Genomic DNA, 15,972 nt, shown 5'->3' with positions numbered 1-15,972 from the left:
GCCAAACGAAATTGTTCATAAAATTCAGTCACATTTACTTAACGTTACCCTTTGTTGTTTCAAATGCGTAGGCATAGACGACTCCTGTCGAAGAATGTAGACTACTGGTATTTTTTCCTCAGTACAGTAAACGGGGTGTTTAAGCCTTAAAACGACACAAAACGCCGTAAATGTGATCCATGTGACCATTATTCCAAGTCTTTGAAAGTAAAAAGACAGCTTTGTGGTAACACACCGAATATTTAAGCCGTTAACCGTTGCGAGTGAACCACTGAATCGTGAGTTGAACGGGTGAATCAGATTCATCTGCTTCTCAAATCCCGAATGAATCATTTAGCTGGCGCGACCATCTTTAAATTTTATCTTGACAAGTTTGTTTACTTTGAATTTTATGATTTGATTTGATTTGATGCTTTCTGGACATAATTATCAATGTATACCACCTTTAGCATTAATAAGAAATGAAGCACATTTACTCACCCTATGTTGTTTCAAACGCATGCAAGGACTCCTGTGGAAGAATGCAGGCTACTGGCAATTTTTTCCTTTATGCTGTTACAGTAAACCAGTTATTTAAGTTTTACCATAAAAGTATCTTAAATGTGATTCATGTGACTTCTATTCCACGTTTTTGTGAGTAAAAGGATAGCTTTGTGAGAAACACACCAAAAATTAAGCTGTTAGCCGTCGCGACTGAATCATTTGAGCAGGAGAATCGGATCCATCTGATTCCTGAATGAATCATTCAGGTTTTGTGAAACGATTCATTTTGAATGAATGATTTACAAGTCGAAGTTACTTTTCTCAACTTGCTTGGAAGATTATGTTTTCATTAAATAAAAACATACTTTTTCTTTAGTTTCTCACACAAATGTCTAATGAGTCCTATGGACTAATTTGTGACCTTGGACCACAAAAAAACAGCCTTAAGTAGCACGTGTATATTTGTAGCAATAGCCAATTTTCAAATAGTTGTATCTCAGCCAAAGATTGTCCCTTATGACTGGTTTTGTGGTCCAGGGTCACATTTAATTATATATATTTTTTTGTCTGTATCATTTTTTGAAGCTTAAAAGCCTCAATATATTTTTTTTTATTGTGCTTCGGAACAAGTAAGGTCATACCGGTTCGGAATGACGCACATAAATAATGACTTTTTTTTTTTTTTTTTTTTTTTTTTTGTATGAAGGAGTACATGTCCATAACTCAATGTCTTCTTCTATTCCTGGAGACCCAGCACCACCCAGGGGTTTCTTTCTCCTCAGGTCACTATTTGGAACCTGTTCTATTTCTGCTCCTGTAAAAATCTATTTGTTGCCATAGATATGGCAAGGTCTCCAGGGAAACCAATGGTCAGATCGCGGCAGAAGATAGGCAAGTGATTTAAATTAAATTAAGTCAAGTGCTTTTGTGCTCCACTGACTTCACTTTTTCGGAACAGTCAATTTTAGCAATGACTGAGCAACTAACAAGCAATGATGGAGTACTTGTATTGTGCATGCTCTTCTACACATTTAATCAGCTTCAGCCTTTACTGTCTGATTGAAGGCTACTTACAGTCTGCTGCTATTGCTAAAGCTAATTATATGAGCCAATTACAGCGATGGCCAATAATAATAATTAATTAATCAGGCAATGAATGATTCTCTTTTCCTGTTTCCTCAGCAAGTAAACACTTCATATTCATTTAGAAATAACTTGAATTGAAAGATTAATTGAAAAATACTTTGCATAATTATTTTAATGTTCTTTTTTTGAGAGAGTTAGATCAATTTTACAAACACTCCAATTTGTGTGTTTTCGATTCAATAAAAAGAACGGACTCATAAAGATTCATTTGTTCGGCAATCGGACGGGTCACTATGTGTTTTTAATTCATTATAAAGAATCAATTTGGTAGTAGTGTGACTGAAGACCCACAGAATACTGTATCACAGGGAATTATAACCATTTCTTTGGTAAATGAACACTTCAGATTCAGAAAAGAATAAACAGAATGCATTTAAAATAACTTTAATTGAAAAAATATTTTACATAACTATTTTAATGTCCTTTTTTTAAACTGTCTCTTTAAAAAATATAGCAAGTGACACCTTGCGGTTCATTCAGTTAGATAATTTCTGCAAACGTCCAACTTGTGTGTTTTTGATTCATTAAGAAGAACCGACTCATTAGAGCTGATTCGTTTGGGAATCGGACGCATCGCGCTGGATGTTTTTGATTAACTGTAAAGAATCAGTTTGGTAGTGGTGTGACTGAAGACCCAGAATATTGTATCATAAGGAATTGAACGATTCTGTTTCCGTTTCCTCAGTAAAGGAACACTTCAGATTGAGAAAAGAATAAACAGAATGTATTTAGAAAATCCCTTTAATTAAAAAATAATTTGGAATTCTTGCAAAAAATATTTTACATTAATGTCATTTTTTTTTAAATTAGCATTTAAAAAAAACACTCAACATACGCAAAGTGCGAAAAAAAAAAATTATTTAATTTTTATCTTTTAACTACATACAAACAACTGGATTCATAGCAAGTCAGATATGATAAAAGTGACACTTGCAGTTCAGTGAGTCAGATAAATTCTGCAATTTATCTTTTTATCTATTATCTACTATTTATTTAAATTCTGCAAACACTGCAAACAGTGAGTCAGATAAATTCTGCAGATAAATTCTGCAAACACAAACTAATTTGTGTTTTTGATTCACTAAAAAGAACCGAGTCTTAAGAGTCGATTCGCTCTGGAATCGGATGCGTCTTGCTGTATGTTTTTAATTCACAAAAAAGAATCAGTTTGGTAGTGGTGTGACTGAAGACCCACAGAATATTGTGTCATAAGGAAATTAAACGATTCTGTTTCCATTTCCTTCATAAATAAACACTTCAGACTAAGAATAAACAATACATTTAGAAGTAACTTTAATTAAAAATAATCTGGAATTCTTGCAAAAAGTATTTACATAAGTATTTTAATTTTTTTTATTTGCTCTTTATAAAATATAACATGTGGCACCTTGCGATTCATTAGTGAGATAAATCCATTTTTAATTCACTAAAAAACCCGACTCAAAAGAGTCGATTCGTTTGAAAATCGGACGCGTCGCGCTGTATGATTTTGATTCACAGAAAGAATCAGTTTGGTAGTGTGACTGAAGAGAAATAGAATAAACGGTATACATTAAGAAATAACTTAAATTAAAAAATAATGTGGAATTATTGCAAAAAGTATTTTAATGTTTCTTTTTTAAAATGGCTCTCTTGCGGTTCAGTGAGTTAGATAAATTCTGCAAACGCTCGTGTTTTTGAACCGAGTCATAAGAGTCGATTGTTTGATTAACTATATTGAATCAGTTATTATAGTTATCTTGTGTATTCAATGATTCTTGTGAAATGAACACTTCAGATTTAAAAAAAAAAAGAATAAACAGAATACATTTAGAAATAACCTCAATTGAAATATAATGTGGAATTCTTGCAAAAAATGTTTTAAGTTTTATGTAAGTATTTTAATGTTCCTTTGCAGTTCAGTGAGTCAGATCATTTCTGTAAACGCTCCAATTTGTGAGCCAACTCATAAGAGTCGATTCGTTCGGGAAACTAATAAAGGTGATTCTTCAGTAAAGAACACCTCAGATTCAGAAAATAATAAACAATACATTTAGAAATAACTTTAATTGAAAAATAATCTGAAATTCTTTCAAAAATGTTTACATAACTATTTTAATGTCTCTTTTTTTATTTAAATTGTCTCTCACGGTGAGTTAGTTAAATTCTGCAAACGCTCAAATTTGTGTTTTTGATTCACTAAAAAGAACCAACTCATAAGAGTCGATTTGTTTTAATATGAAAATCTATTTGAAATAGACTTTAAGTCAAACAGGCTCTGTATTTTTGAAACCCAGAATTTGGTCTTGATTGATTACAGTGCTCGGTTTCTCGGAATCGATACATCTCTAATCGGAAGAGCTTCGTTTCCTCTGATTGGTTCGTTCAGGCGAGCGCGTCTGCATGAGGGCTATATAAGCGCAACAGGCGACCTGCGGATCCGAACCTCTTTCACCGCAGCCTGGGGAAAACACAGCACACACACACACACACACACACACTAATGAACACTGAAGAGCCTGCGAAGGTGAATACTGTGTGAGGATTCGCAGAGAAGAGGAACAGCATTTGTAAACCCAGTGAGTAATCTACTTTTAACGCAACAGGTTTTAAAGTTTACTTTTCTTACTTGTGATGAGCAATTGTAAAGGTTTTTTAAGCTGTATTAGACGGTGAATATTAATGAAAAATTGCTGGTTGGTTTTACATTTCAAAAAGGATGCACTTGAGCTATTTATAAAAAGCTTTCACATGATGACATGTTCTCTGTGTCTTGTTTTCCAGTAAACTAGTTACAAACAAGCCAAAATACACATTTAAGATACATTCACTGTCCTTTTCTGCGTCAGATCGCAGATTTGAAACTGTTACAACTTCATACTGTTACCCATTTTTTCTTTTGTAGATGGAAAGCTTGTGTGGATTTTACATATTTAAAAGAAATCTGCTGATCTAGATTATGTAATTTTATATGCAAACACCACCGACAACAGTGTAATTTCTGAATGAATGACAAGTGTCAGTTGTTAGAGAAGTGCAGTGCACTAATTTAATTACTTTTAATTCCGGTCTGGAGTACCCCAGACTGCATATTTTGGATGTCTCTGTTATCTGAAGTGCCCAGTGAAGGTCACTTTAGAGCCTCTATTAATGAGCTGATGATATTAATCAAGTGTGTTGCACAAGGATAAAATGTCCAGAGATTGGGTACCATAGGACCAGAGCCGCGAACAAAAAGGAACAGAAAAAAATCCTTAAGATCTGTATGATAAGAAAAAGTTGATTTATTTCCTTTTTCCACAGTCAAAGTTTTTCAGATATCTATTGATTTATTGATCCAAATGGTGTAGACTTGATATTTCTTTTCGCAGATTATTAGCTTTAAAGGCAATTTAGTCCAAAGTTTCAAAATCCATTAAAAAAACGTACTTAATACTACAAGAAATACCATCTCACACGTCTAACTGTAAATGAACTTCATGTAGTTTTATTCAAGGTTACAAATATTACATATATGCTAATTAAGACTTGAACCTCCAACCACACAAAAGCTTGAGAAGCCTTAACCTGTTTTCACCTAGTGGTAGATGTTGGGAAACAATGTTTGTTTTCACCTGATGAGATAACCATAGCAACAGTGAGCTTCTGAAGCACTTTTTGTTCGTTATTAGATGGATAGAACATTGACAACTTTTTGACAAAGCGTTTCTTTTTTTATTTACTTACCACTTATACACTACCAGTCGAAAGTTTTTGAACAGTAAGATTTGTAATGCTTTTTAAAGAAGTTTCTTCTGCTCACCAAGCCTGCGAATATTTTTGGCCCAAAGTACAGCAAAAACAGTAAAACTTTGAAATATTTTTTTCTGTTTAAAATAGTTTTCTATTTTGAATATATTTTAAAATGTAAATTATTAATGTTATTTCAATGCTAAATTTTTAGCATCATTACTCCAGTCACATGATCCTTCAGAAATCATTCTAATATTCTGATTCTGATATTCTGAACATTTATTATTATTATTCATAGAATACAGGTGAGTAAAAGTTTTTCAGGTTTCCTTGATAAATATAATGTTCAGAAGAATGGCATTTTATCTGAAATAGAAACCTTTTGTAAGGTTATTCAGATATTCAGATAAATGTTTGTAAATACAACAGTTTAAAATATTGATAATAATAATAATAAAACCTCTTGAATTGCAAATCAGTGTATTAGCATATTACAATAATTTCTGAAAAATTATTTGACACTGATGACTGGAGTAATGATCCTGAAATTAAGCTTTGATCACAGGAATTAATTACATTTTTAAATATATTCAAACAGAAAAGAGTTATTTTAAATATTTCAAAATTTACTGTTTTTGCTGTACTTTTTTTGTACTTTTTGCTGATCAAATAAAGGCAGGCTTGGCGAGCAGAAGAAACTTCTTTAAAAAGCATTAAAAATCTTACTGTTCAAAAACATTTGAATAGTAGTTTATAACACTAAAAAGTTTTTATTAGTGTATTGTGTTTGCAAAATGTCTAAATACAATTTGGTCACATAAGATTAAAGGGACAGTTCACCCAAAAATGAAAATTCTATCAATAATTACTCACCTTCATGTTGTTCCAAACCTGTAAGGTATTCATCTTTGGAACACAAATTCATTTTTGATGAACTCTGAGAGCTTTCTGATCCTGCATAGAGAGCAATGCAACTAATGTGTTCAAAGTCCAGAAAGGTGGTAAGAACATTGTTAAAAAAGTCCATGTGACTTCAGTGCTTTTACGAAGGTTCTACATCAGAACGCACGCACTGTGGTACTCTTGTAAATGCACGTCGAAGACTGGCACGGATGAGAAGAAATCGTTGAATAAAGTCGGTATTTTTCTTTTCTTTGTGTGCAAAAAGTATTCTCGTAGCTTCATAAAATTATGGTTGAACTGCTGATGTCACATGGACTATTTTATGATGTCCTTACTACCTTTCTGGGCTTTGAATGTGGTAGTTGCATTGCTGTCTATGCAGGGTCAGAAAGCTATGTTTTCATAAAAATATCTCAATTTGTGTTGTGAAGATGAATGAAGGTCTGATGGGTTTGGAATGTCATCAGGTGAGTAATTAATGACAGAATTTCCATTTTTGGGTGAACTATCCCTTTAATCGTAAGTTATTAATAAAGCGGTTCATATTTAAGCGGTTCATATTTACGGCTCATTGTTTGAAAGTTCTGCTTGTGGTTACAGGCGTCAGTGCATCACCCAGCGGGTTCATCTCAGAGGGATCATGTGGGTTCTGGAGAAGATCCGGGACTCGGTTGAAACAAATGTGCTCCGCCAAGGAGAAGCGGGTGACAAGGGGAAGGCGCCTGTCTATAGCAACGTCCTCACTCCCGACAAGATTCCAGATTTCTTCATCCCTCCAAAGCTGGTATGCTGCCCACCAGAAACCGAAGCTTCTGACGTCAAGTCCAAAGAAACTCTAAAACCCTCAACATCAGAGCAAACCATCAGCAACAAAAAGATCAACAGCCCTCGTAGCCCAAGGCTGGTCAGCAAATTGGCAGGAGACACCAAGAACCTACTAAGGGCGGCTAACCGGCACATCATACAGATCGAGAGCGCGGACGACGTCGTAGCGGGCGACACCAATGCCGACCCACAATCCCAGACTGCCATGTCGCTTCCTTACATTCCAAAGACTCAGACTTCTTATGGTTTCGCAACCTTGATGGAGAGTCCCCACACCAGACGAAAAGAGTCCTTGTTTCACTGCGACCACACCAGTCCAGTTACATCACCCAATACCCAACGCAAGTCCCAAGGGAAGAGCAGCAATGAAGGGAATCACCTCAACCCTCCGGACTTCAGCACCTCGCACATAAACCCCTACCGATACTTCAGCGGTGGCGAGAGTGACACCTGTTCTTCGGCAGAGTCGTCCCCGTTCAGTTCGCCACTGCTCTCTCGTTCAGCTTCTTTGCTGAAGATCTTCACCCATGAGACACAAGCCAAGGTTGCCAAAGGCAAGCGGACATTTGCAAGGCATAGCTCCTTATCCACGGACGAGTGCAGCTCGGCAGAGCCCAGCCCTAATGTTCCTCGACGGAGCCATTGTTCCTCCTTGCAAGGTGGTGGAGCTCTGGACCACCTTCAACACAAGGAGCACACCATCAACATGCACAAAGGAAGCACCGTTCGACTTTGCGCAGACTACGATGCTGGTACGGCCCGTTTGCGAATCCGCATTATGGCGGCCGAGGACCTATATGATCCCACGTTTGACATTAAGAGCATCAACTGTTGCGTGTCGCTCTACCTCAATCCGGGCAAGCTGCAGAAGCAGAGGAGCACGATAATCAAGAATAGCCGCAATCCCGTCTTCAATGAGGACTTCTTTTTTGATTCGGTGACTTCGGCTCAAGTTAAGATCCTAGCTTTGAAGATCAAGATTGTGAATAAAGGCACAAGCCTGAAAAGAGACACTCTGTTAGGCGAACGGGAGGTCCCTTTGTGCAAGCTCTTGTCTGGATGTTAGGCCTTCATGGAAAAAGGAATGAGGGGCCAGATTTACTGAACAGGGCAAATTAGCGTTAGAGTGCAATTCCATAAAAGCGCCAATGGGAGGGGAAAATTCTGCGTGTGATTTAAACCTCTTTCACACAGCTATTACGGAAAATACAATGATAATGTGTCCCGTGATTTGTCCCATTTGATTTCGGTTCATTCACACTGCCAGGGATTTTCCGGAATCTGTGCATGCATTCGCATGCAACCTGTAAAGACACGTGACATTTGGATGTGACGTGTAATGCGATGCGTACCTTAAACTGGCAAACAATCTCAGCTTTAGCACGGATAGTGATAGTGATTTTTTCGTTTCGAACGTTGATCTGCCTTAAAAACTTCAGCACAACCTTTTAGGGCATTGGTTCTGGAGCTCACACAGCGCTCATTCCAGGACTGATCTCGGCAACCCAACTAGGTCCCCAACTCGGGATCATTCCCGGGATCAATCCCGGAACCTGTTTGCGTTCATAATCTGGCAATTTTCCGGAATCAGTGTGCAGTGTGAAAGGGGCTATACTAACACATTTAAGAACACAGACGCAGCCAGATAATTTCCATAATGACCAGCGCAATCTATCAAGAGTAGCGCAAATTACCGCCTGCTTTAAGACATGCTTTTTTGGGCATTAAAAAAATGACGCAAATACCAGAAAGTTGACGAACGTGAACGTTAGCAAATCACGTTGCGTGATTTCATTTTAATACTCTCCTTCCAGACGTTTTTCTTCTGAAAGGGAAACTCCTAGAAAAGCATATTTAATAATATCAGACGCATGCCCTTTCAGCGCTAATTCTTCACTGTGTGTCTTTAGTAAATCCTGACAGTACTATTTTAATGCTAAAAGACCGTTTGCGCTGGCGCAAACTGTTAGTAAATCTGGCCCAGGACTTCTGTACTAGATATTTGCTTTGTTGTCTTTCATGTAGCAGGGGTAATTTAGTATTTAAAGATTCAGAAGGGACAACCACCACCTGCTCCAGATCAAGGCATTAGCCTAAATCTGTTGCTTGTAAATATAGAAGTGTCTTTTTGTAGGTTGCCTTCCGTATTTTGGCTGTCTACGCATTTAGCCTAATTAAGACTGAGCGTTTACCTTTTTGATTGTAAAGACTTATTTCCACAGAGCCGCAGTCCTTTGAAGCTACACAATGGCCCACTGTGCTAATGTTAGCTTTGATCCTGGATGCATCTGCTGGCTAATTTGGAGGATAAATAACCAGACTGAACAATGTTGCGTCACACTGCATGTGCTGGCGTCAAGACTTGTAAATGCGATGGCGTATTCTTGCAAATGTGCAGAATGTCATTTGGTGAAACCCAGAAGCCTTATTGAAGAGTGATTTTTGCATGTTTAGATTTGCTCAGTTTGGACTATTTTTGTACTGAGCATCGTTATCTGTACCTATTTGTTGGATGTCATCGTACGAAATGAGTGTTCTGGCTTGGACGCTTTGTCGAAAGCCTTTTATAAAACAGGGTTCATATGAAATACTTTCTTTTGAAAGTCTTTCCATGCACACTACTTACCCAGAGGAAAGTACTAAGTGAAATAGCACCTCATGTTATAGGAGGATCCAAATTCCAATCCTGTAGCCAAAAGTGTAATGGTAAAAATGATCATAAAATCATATGGGAAGAAAACTGAAGTGTATATGCTGCATGTGTCATTATGCAAATTGATGATCTGACATGCAATTAGCATTTTCCTTAAACAAGAAATGGTATTAATATAAAAATGTTGGAAACTGGGCATGAATATGATGATGAATGAATGGATGAATGCTGGATATTTCTTTTCTGGTTTGAGATATTGTTTTTCTGGTAAAATAGGACTAAGTAGCTATTAAATTATTGGAAGGAATATCTAGACTCCTTTGATGAGTCATATTAAATTATATAAATTTAGTAAGAGTTTATTTCCTTTCTGGCTCCGCTTTATAGATAAAGAGCCGAAAAGGCATTTTTGAGGTAATGAGGCAGCGAGTGCTCATTAAAATGCTAAAAAAACATCAAAAATGGCCCCATTGAAACTAACTAATAGCTGGTTGGTTACAAAGGCGATGCAGGGAACGGACAAGAACATTTCTATATTTATGATCTGTGGATTGTGCCGTAATTATTTGAGTGCAAAAAGCATATGAAGCTTTTCATTTATATTCAAGTGTTTCATTAAGTCTTTAATTTTCCTAAACCACTCGAATGCTGGAGTCTTCCTGTTTTAACAGGTGTATTTTGCTAAATGAAAAAAGTGCCAATCCTATGTACTTGATGTAGAAGTGAACTGTTCACCTGGCGTTTTTAGCGTGATTTGTTCATAGTGGATCCTGTCGACTCTGGTGTTTGTAACTCGTGTGCATGGATAATATTTTCACTGTGGTAATCAACCTATAATATTTTTTGATGGAGATCTCAGTGTAATTTTTTCTGCACCTCTGCATGGATGTTCAACTGGTGTATCTGTATCTTAGATGGACAGATGGAGGTTTTGCAACTCATGAAAGAAATAATAAAAATAACACATTTGTGGCCATTTTTGCTTTTTTATTTAACACTGTTTGATCAATGTACTACATTTTAACTCCATTGTTAGTCATTTGTATACCAGTAATGGTGAAAATGGCAATGACAATTCATTGCTATTCACCACACATGATCTGAGGTAATGTTTCATGTGTGGATAATGAATTTATAATGAAAGGAGATCCAGATAACTGATATATTAAAATATTAACATAAAAAACATGATATTTCTTTTTAAAATGAGCTTTTGTGCCACTGTGTTACATTCAAAATGTTTTGTAGATGATTGTAAATGCAAAGTTGTTAACTATGATCTTAACTAATGAATATAATTGTACCACACATTTTCAATCAGTATTTTTGTGTTTTGTGCCTAGAAAAAAAAAGTTTGCTAAGTTTGTCTAACACCAATGCATCAGTTTGCTTCAAAAGGCCTTTATTACTTCTTATGTAATTTTTATAATGGATAGGTGCACTTTTTTGGACTTCAAAATCTCAACAGCCATTCACTGCCATTATAAAGCTTGGGAGAGCCAGGACATTTTTCAATATAACTCCGACTGTATTTGTCTGAAAGAACAAAGTCATATACATCCTGGATGGCTTATGGGTGAGTAAATCATAAGGTAATTTTCCTTTTTGTTTGAACTATCCCTTTAATTGTCATTTTGATGAATGAGGACATGCAAATTGGCTTATATTCTGATAATTGTAGAAAATTTTGTCAAATCTTTTTTGTGATGAGAATCACCTGGTGACACCAGACAGAACTAATTTAATTCAATTATAATTGTTATCCTGTAATGATTTTTAACAACACCAATGGAAGTCATTAGCCACTGTTATTAAATATATGTATCTGAGACTTTTCCTCTGTCCCCTAAAAAGAATGTGACCTCTATGCTATGAGAAAACAAAATATAACACATGTCTACGGTCACCACGGGAAACCATTCCAGAAGTTTCTGGGGCTTCAAGGTTTCTCAGCAAACAGAAATGTTCAAACGGGGCTGAAAAGGCCAGGCATCTCTTTCTGGTAAACAGATAACAGCAGAGGGTCATCTGTCTTCACTGTCTGCCTGGCCTCCACCTCATTAGGCCACAGGAAAGAAAAAGAGTGTGAAAGCAGAACAGAATGAGAGCAGAAAGAAAGACAGAGAGGTAGCAGAGCACACCTGTTTTTCCAAATGAGCCATCCATAGTTTCAACCTTCTCTCTCTGAGCTTGTCTCTATGATGGCCATACTATACATTTCTGCCTCTTTTCTTAAACTTCCCTGACTGGATTCAATGTCCTTTCCAGTAAGTAACAAATAACACTAAACACTATAGAACTACAACAAACTTTAATGCTAAGGTTTAACAAGCATCACTAAAAATACTGGTTTTTTTTTTTTTACGACATGACGCACTGCAATTGCCATAATACCTAGATGACAACCCATGATGTTCTACTCAGAGGAAGTGCCGTGATGTGGTACAGTGGTCACGTAGTTCAGCTCTGAGTAAAAAATCACGTGTTGTCAACTCGGAATCCCCTTAAGTCGTGATGTAAGGAAAGCTGTTTCCATCCTACTCTCTGCTTGTTGGAGTTGAGAATACTATCTCAACAGTCATTCATGAGCCTCAATTCTCACGCCTCAATTGCGTCTTCCGTGCAAGTTAAAACGCCGCTTTGTCACGAAAGCTAATCAGCAAAGAACTAATTGACACGTCTGGTTGTATCAGAAAATTGGGTAGAGCACACAAGTGACGCGAAAAACATCCCGCAGGTAATGTTGTGTGCACACCAAAAGCTAATTTAATTATTCGCGCAAGTAGATTACATACAAAGTCAATGCACACACACACAAACAGACGTGAATTGCCAGGTATGTGCTCACTCTAGTTTACTTGCAGGATGTTTTTCACGTCAAAAACATAAAAACAACAAAAACTTTTTTTTTTTTTTTTGAAATTTCACTTGTGTGATAAAAAAGCACTTTGTGGAAAAAGGTTTTATTTTTCTCTTTAAATCTAACTGATAGATCTAACTGATGTTTATTTGTGTTTAGACTGGTAATCTTGATAAAACATCTCGTTTTTAAGACAACGTTTTAAGAAATGGCATGTTATTCAGGGGCAAACAACTACTTCCTTACGATTTGTTGTGAAGTCCTTCAGTCCCAAAACCCGCCCAACTGCTACTCAAAACCAAAAGTAGCCCAATCGCGTCCCCCGGTAAAAATTGCTTTCCAGGGGGTAACATACACGTTTTGTGGCGGGGTTCCTCTGGTAAAATTAACATTCCAGGGCCTAAATATTACATTATTGGGGTTGCTTCAACCCGCGGACATGAAAAACAACCCCCGGCAACAGTATAAAAGCAGCCCAATTCCGTGGGAAAACCGTGGACTTGTCAAAACTGCAGGACGTGTCAATAAGCTCTTTGCCGATTGGCTTTCGCGACAGTGCATCATGCAAATTTTTAACTCAACAAAATTTCAACTTGAGTGCATTATAAAACCCTTTTAGCAAAGAGCTAATTGACATGTCCGGTTGTGTCAGAAAATGTAGGAGCGATTTTGTGTGAATTAATGAATTTCAAATTTTCAAGCTAATTGACATGTCAAGCTGTATCAGAAAATGATGGAGAGCATGCACAATGTTTTTATTTGCACAAGTTATTCAAAGCAAATTATTGCATTGCGTTATGGTGTGTTCACACCAAAAGCAAATTTAATTATTTACACGTATTGATTAAATACAAAGTCAATGAAAAGACGTTAATAGATGTGAATTTGCATCGGGTGATGCAAATGACGAAAATTAGGTATCGCGATTGAGGCGAATAATGCGCATTTGCGGCAATCGCGTCTTCCACGCAAGCTGAAAAATTTCAACTCAAGCAGAAAAATTCACATGACGTGTTGTTGCGCAAGCCAATCAGCAAAGGGCTTATTGATACGCCAGTTTGACACGTTCAGTTGTATCAGAAAATGGAGTACAGCATTACACAATGTTTTTATTTGCGTGAGTGACACGAAAAATATCCCACAAGTTATCTAGAGCAAATGATTTTTTTACGCAGCTCATCCAAAACCTTCATTGCTAATTCCAAAACGTCATTTTAGACCACTTGAGCCGTTGATAGCAAACTAATGCAGTTATTAATGAAGTTTAGACAGATGGACAGAATTAATATTTAAATTGTATTTGTTTGGCCAGTGTCATTGTGGGTTTTGGTTATTTTGCTGTTTTGGGCTGTAAGGACCTTTGAAAAAAATTAAATTGTGTGGTGAAGTGATATACATATAATGCGGTCAAGTGCTGCCTGGAACTACTTTCGCCATTCATTTCCCTGAAAATAATGCACACCATTAGATGGAATGTTCGCCAGCCAATCAGATTCAAGCATTTAGTAGCCCGTAGTATAAGATGAGCATATTCACTTTGCTTTAGGTGTGAACACACTATTACTCACTCTAGTTTACTCATGGGATGTTTCACGAGTAAAAAAAATATATATCATGCATTTATATGTATCAATATGTTCTTCGACGACTGGCTTGTGTGACAATGTATTATACAAATTTTTATTATACTAATTTTTCAACTTGCGCAGAAGATGCAATTAAGGCATATATTGCATGATCGTGGCCATCGCATTGCCCAATTTGTGTAATTTTTTTTATGTGGCTTTCTGTAATACTTGATTCTGATTGGTCAATTGCACAGTATAGCGGTAAGATATTTTGTTAGTTGTTGCCCATAACAATGTTGTATAGCTAGGTGTAACTGAAACTGGCTCTACTTTCAAATCTCGTGAATAGGGTTGGGTATCCAAATTATCAAGAGCCAGGTATTCAATAAGAAGTGCATTTCGATTCCGCTTAACGATTCCTCCGTTCACATTTTATTGTGATTTTAAAGGTTAAAATCAACAATTTCTCAAACTGTTATGTGCATTTCCACTGCAGAAAGGTCATTCCGGGTCGAATCTGACTTCTCTTTCACATTTACCACCCAATATGCACAAAACATATATACAAAAAAACAGTATATAAAACAGTATATCATCATAAACACAGCCGCTTTTTGTCGAAAATGAAAGTGCAAATAAACAGACGAGAAAGAAAATGCACGTGTAACAGTATTTTTAGATCCGAGTGTGTTCGGTGTTAAAGGGAATATTTTTAATATCTTTTAATAATACTGAATATCTTTCATAACTTTAATGAGGATTAATCTATATTATATTCATGAAAAGAAAACTATGCAGTGTTTGAAAACTGTTTTTAAACATTGATTAAAATTTCTGTACCTGCACTTTGTTCAGTTGTATTTATTTATGCTATTGCTAATTTACTAGCTTGTTCCGATTTTATTACTGACTGTTTACTTGTCTTTAACAATTTATTGTTTAAAATTAATATAAGTCTAGTTGTTTTTGCTGTGGTATTTTTTGTTAAAACCATAGGCAAAAGTTCCTCTTAGGTCTAAGTGTTCTGTAGGCTGCTGGTTTTTGCTCATGTTACTCAGCTGCAACAGAAAGCTTTGTAGAAATACAAAATAACTTAATTTTTTATTGACTTTTTTATGTTATTGGAATTGAAACTAGGAACTAAGAATCGGAATCGATAAGTAGAATCGGAATCGGAATCAGAATCTGAATCGAAAATATTAGAACGATGATCAACCCTACTCCTAAAAAAACCTTTCATGTCTTTCATGTGTTTCGTACAAATACAACAGACGCCATTTTGTGTATCAAATGTTTTTTTAAATAACCTAGTAAGAATTATGTATATATTACTGTAACAGTTGATTTATTTGGTAAGTAGCTGTGTACCCGAATAATGTACAATTAGTCGTTAACGCTCAATAAAACCCCATGTGGAGTACACTTTCTTTTTAAGATAACCAATTGATATATGTGCTAAAAATGCGCGTTTTGGAATAATGTTCTTTCTGTTTTGTTTTTTTTTTTTTGTTGTTGTTTAACTGATACATCTAACTGATGTTTATTTGTGTCTAGACTGGTAATCTTGATAAAATGTCTCAGAAGACACAGTTTCATTTATCACAAGAAATGGCATGGTATTCAGGGGCAAGCAACAACTACTTCCTCACGATTTGTTGTGATTAAAAGCCCTTCAGTCCTTATCAACATGGTGATTTGTTCAAGACTTGTTTGTGACATTAAAGCTGCCTTTGTGTAGGATTACACTTGCTACAGCCTTTCTTCACCTCTGACATGATGTTCTTTGAAAATGCCCTCTCACACAGTTCAGAAATTGATTTTTC

The 15,972-nt window shown here is 36.1% G+C and overlaps 1 protein-coding gene across 1 annotated transcript; it reads left to right on the top strand.

Moving 5' to 3' along the window:
- The first annotated feature begins 4,082 nt into the window (after positions 1-4,082).
- LOC141339133 (C2 calcium-dependent domain-containing protein 4C) lies at positions 4,083-8,199 on the top strand. Its single transcript, XM_073844767.1, has 2 exons — positions 4,083-4,187; positions 6,844-8,199. The coding sequence occupies exon 2, from the start codon at positions 6,884-6,886 to the stop codon at positions 8,132-8,134; it is 1,251 nt and encodes a 416-aa protein (XP_073700868.1). The 5' UTR covers positions 4,083-4,187; positions 6,844-6,883; the 3' UTR covers positions 8,135-8,199.
- The last annotated feature ends 7,773 nt before the right edge of the window (positions 8,200-15,972 follow it).

The sequence above is a fragment of the Garra rufa genome, chromosome 7 (assembly GCF_049309525.1).
Source record: "Garra rufa chromosome 7, GarRuf1.0, whole genome shotgun sequence".
NCBI classification, from domain to species: domain Eukaryota; kingdom Metazoa; phylum Chordata; class Actinopteri; order Cypriniformes; family Cyprinidae; genus Garra; species Garra rufa.
The sequence above is the reverse complement of the archived record's forward strand: the minus strand, read 5'-3'. Positions and strand labels throughout refer to the sequence as shown.

What these genes read in the sequence shown, in the direction of transcription:
- LOC141339133 (XM_073844767.1), top strand. Translation starts at nt 6,884, where the DNA reads ATGTGGGTTCTGGAGAAGATCCGGGACTCGGTTGAAACAAATGTGCTC.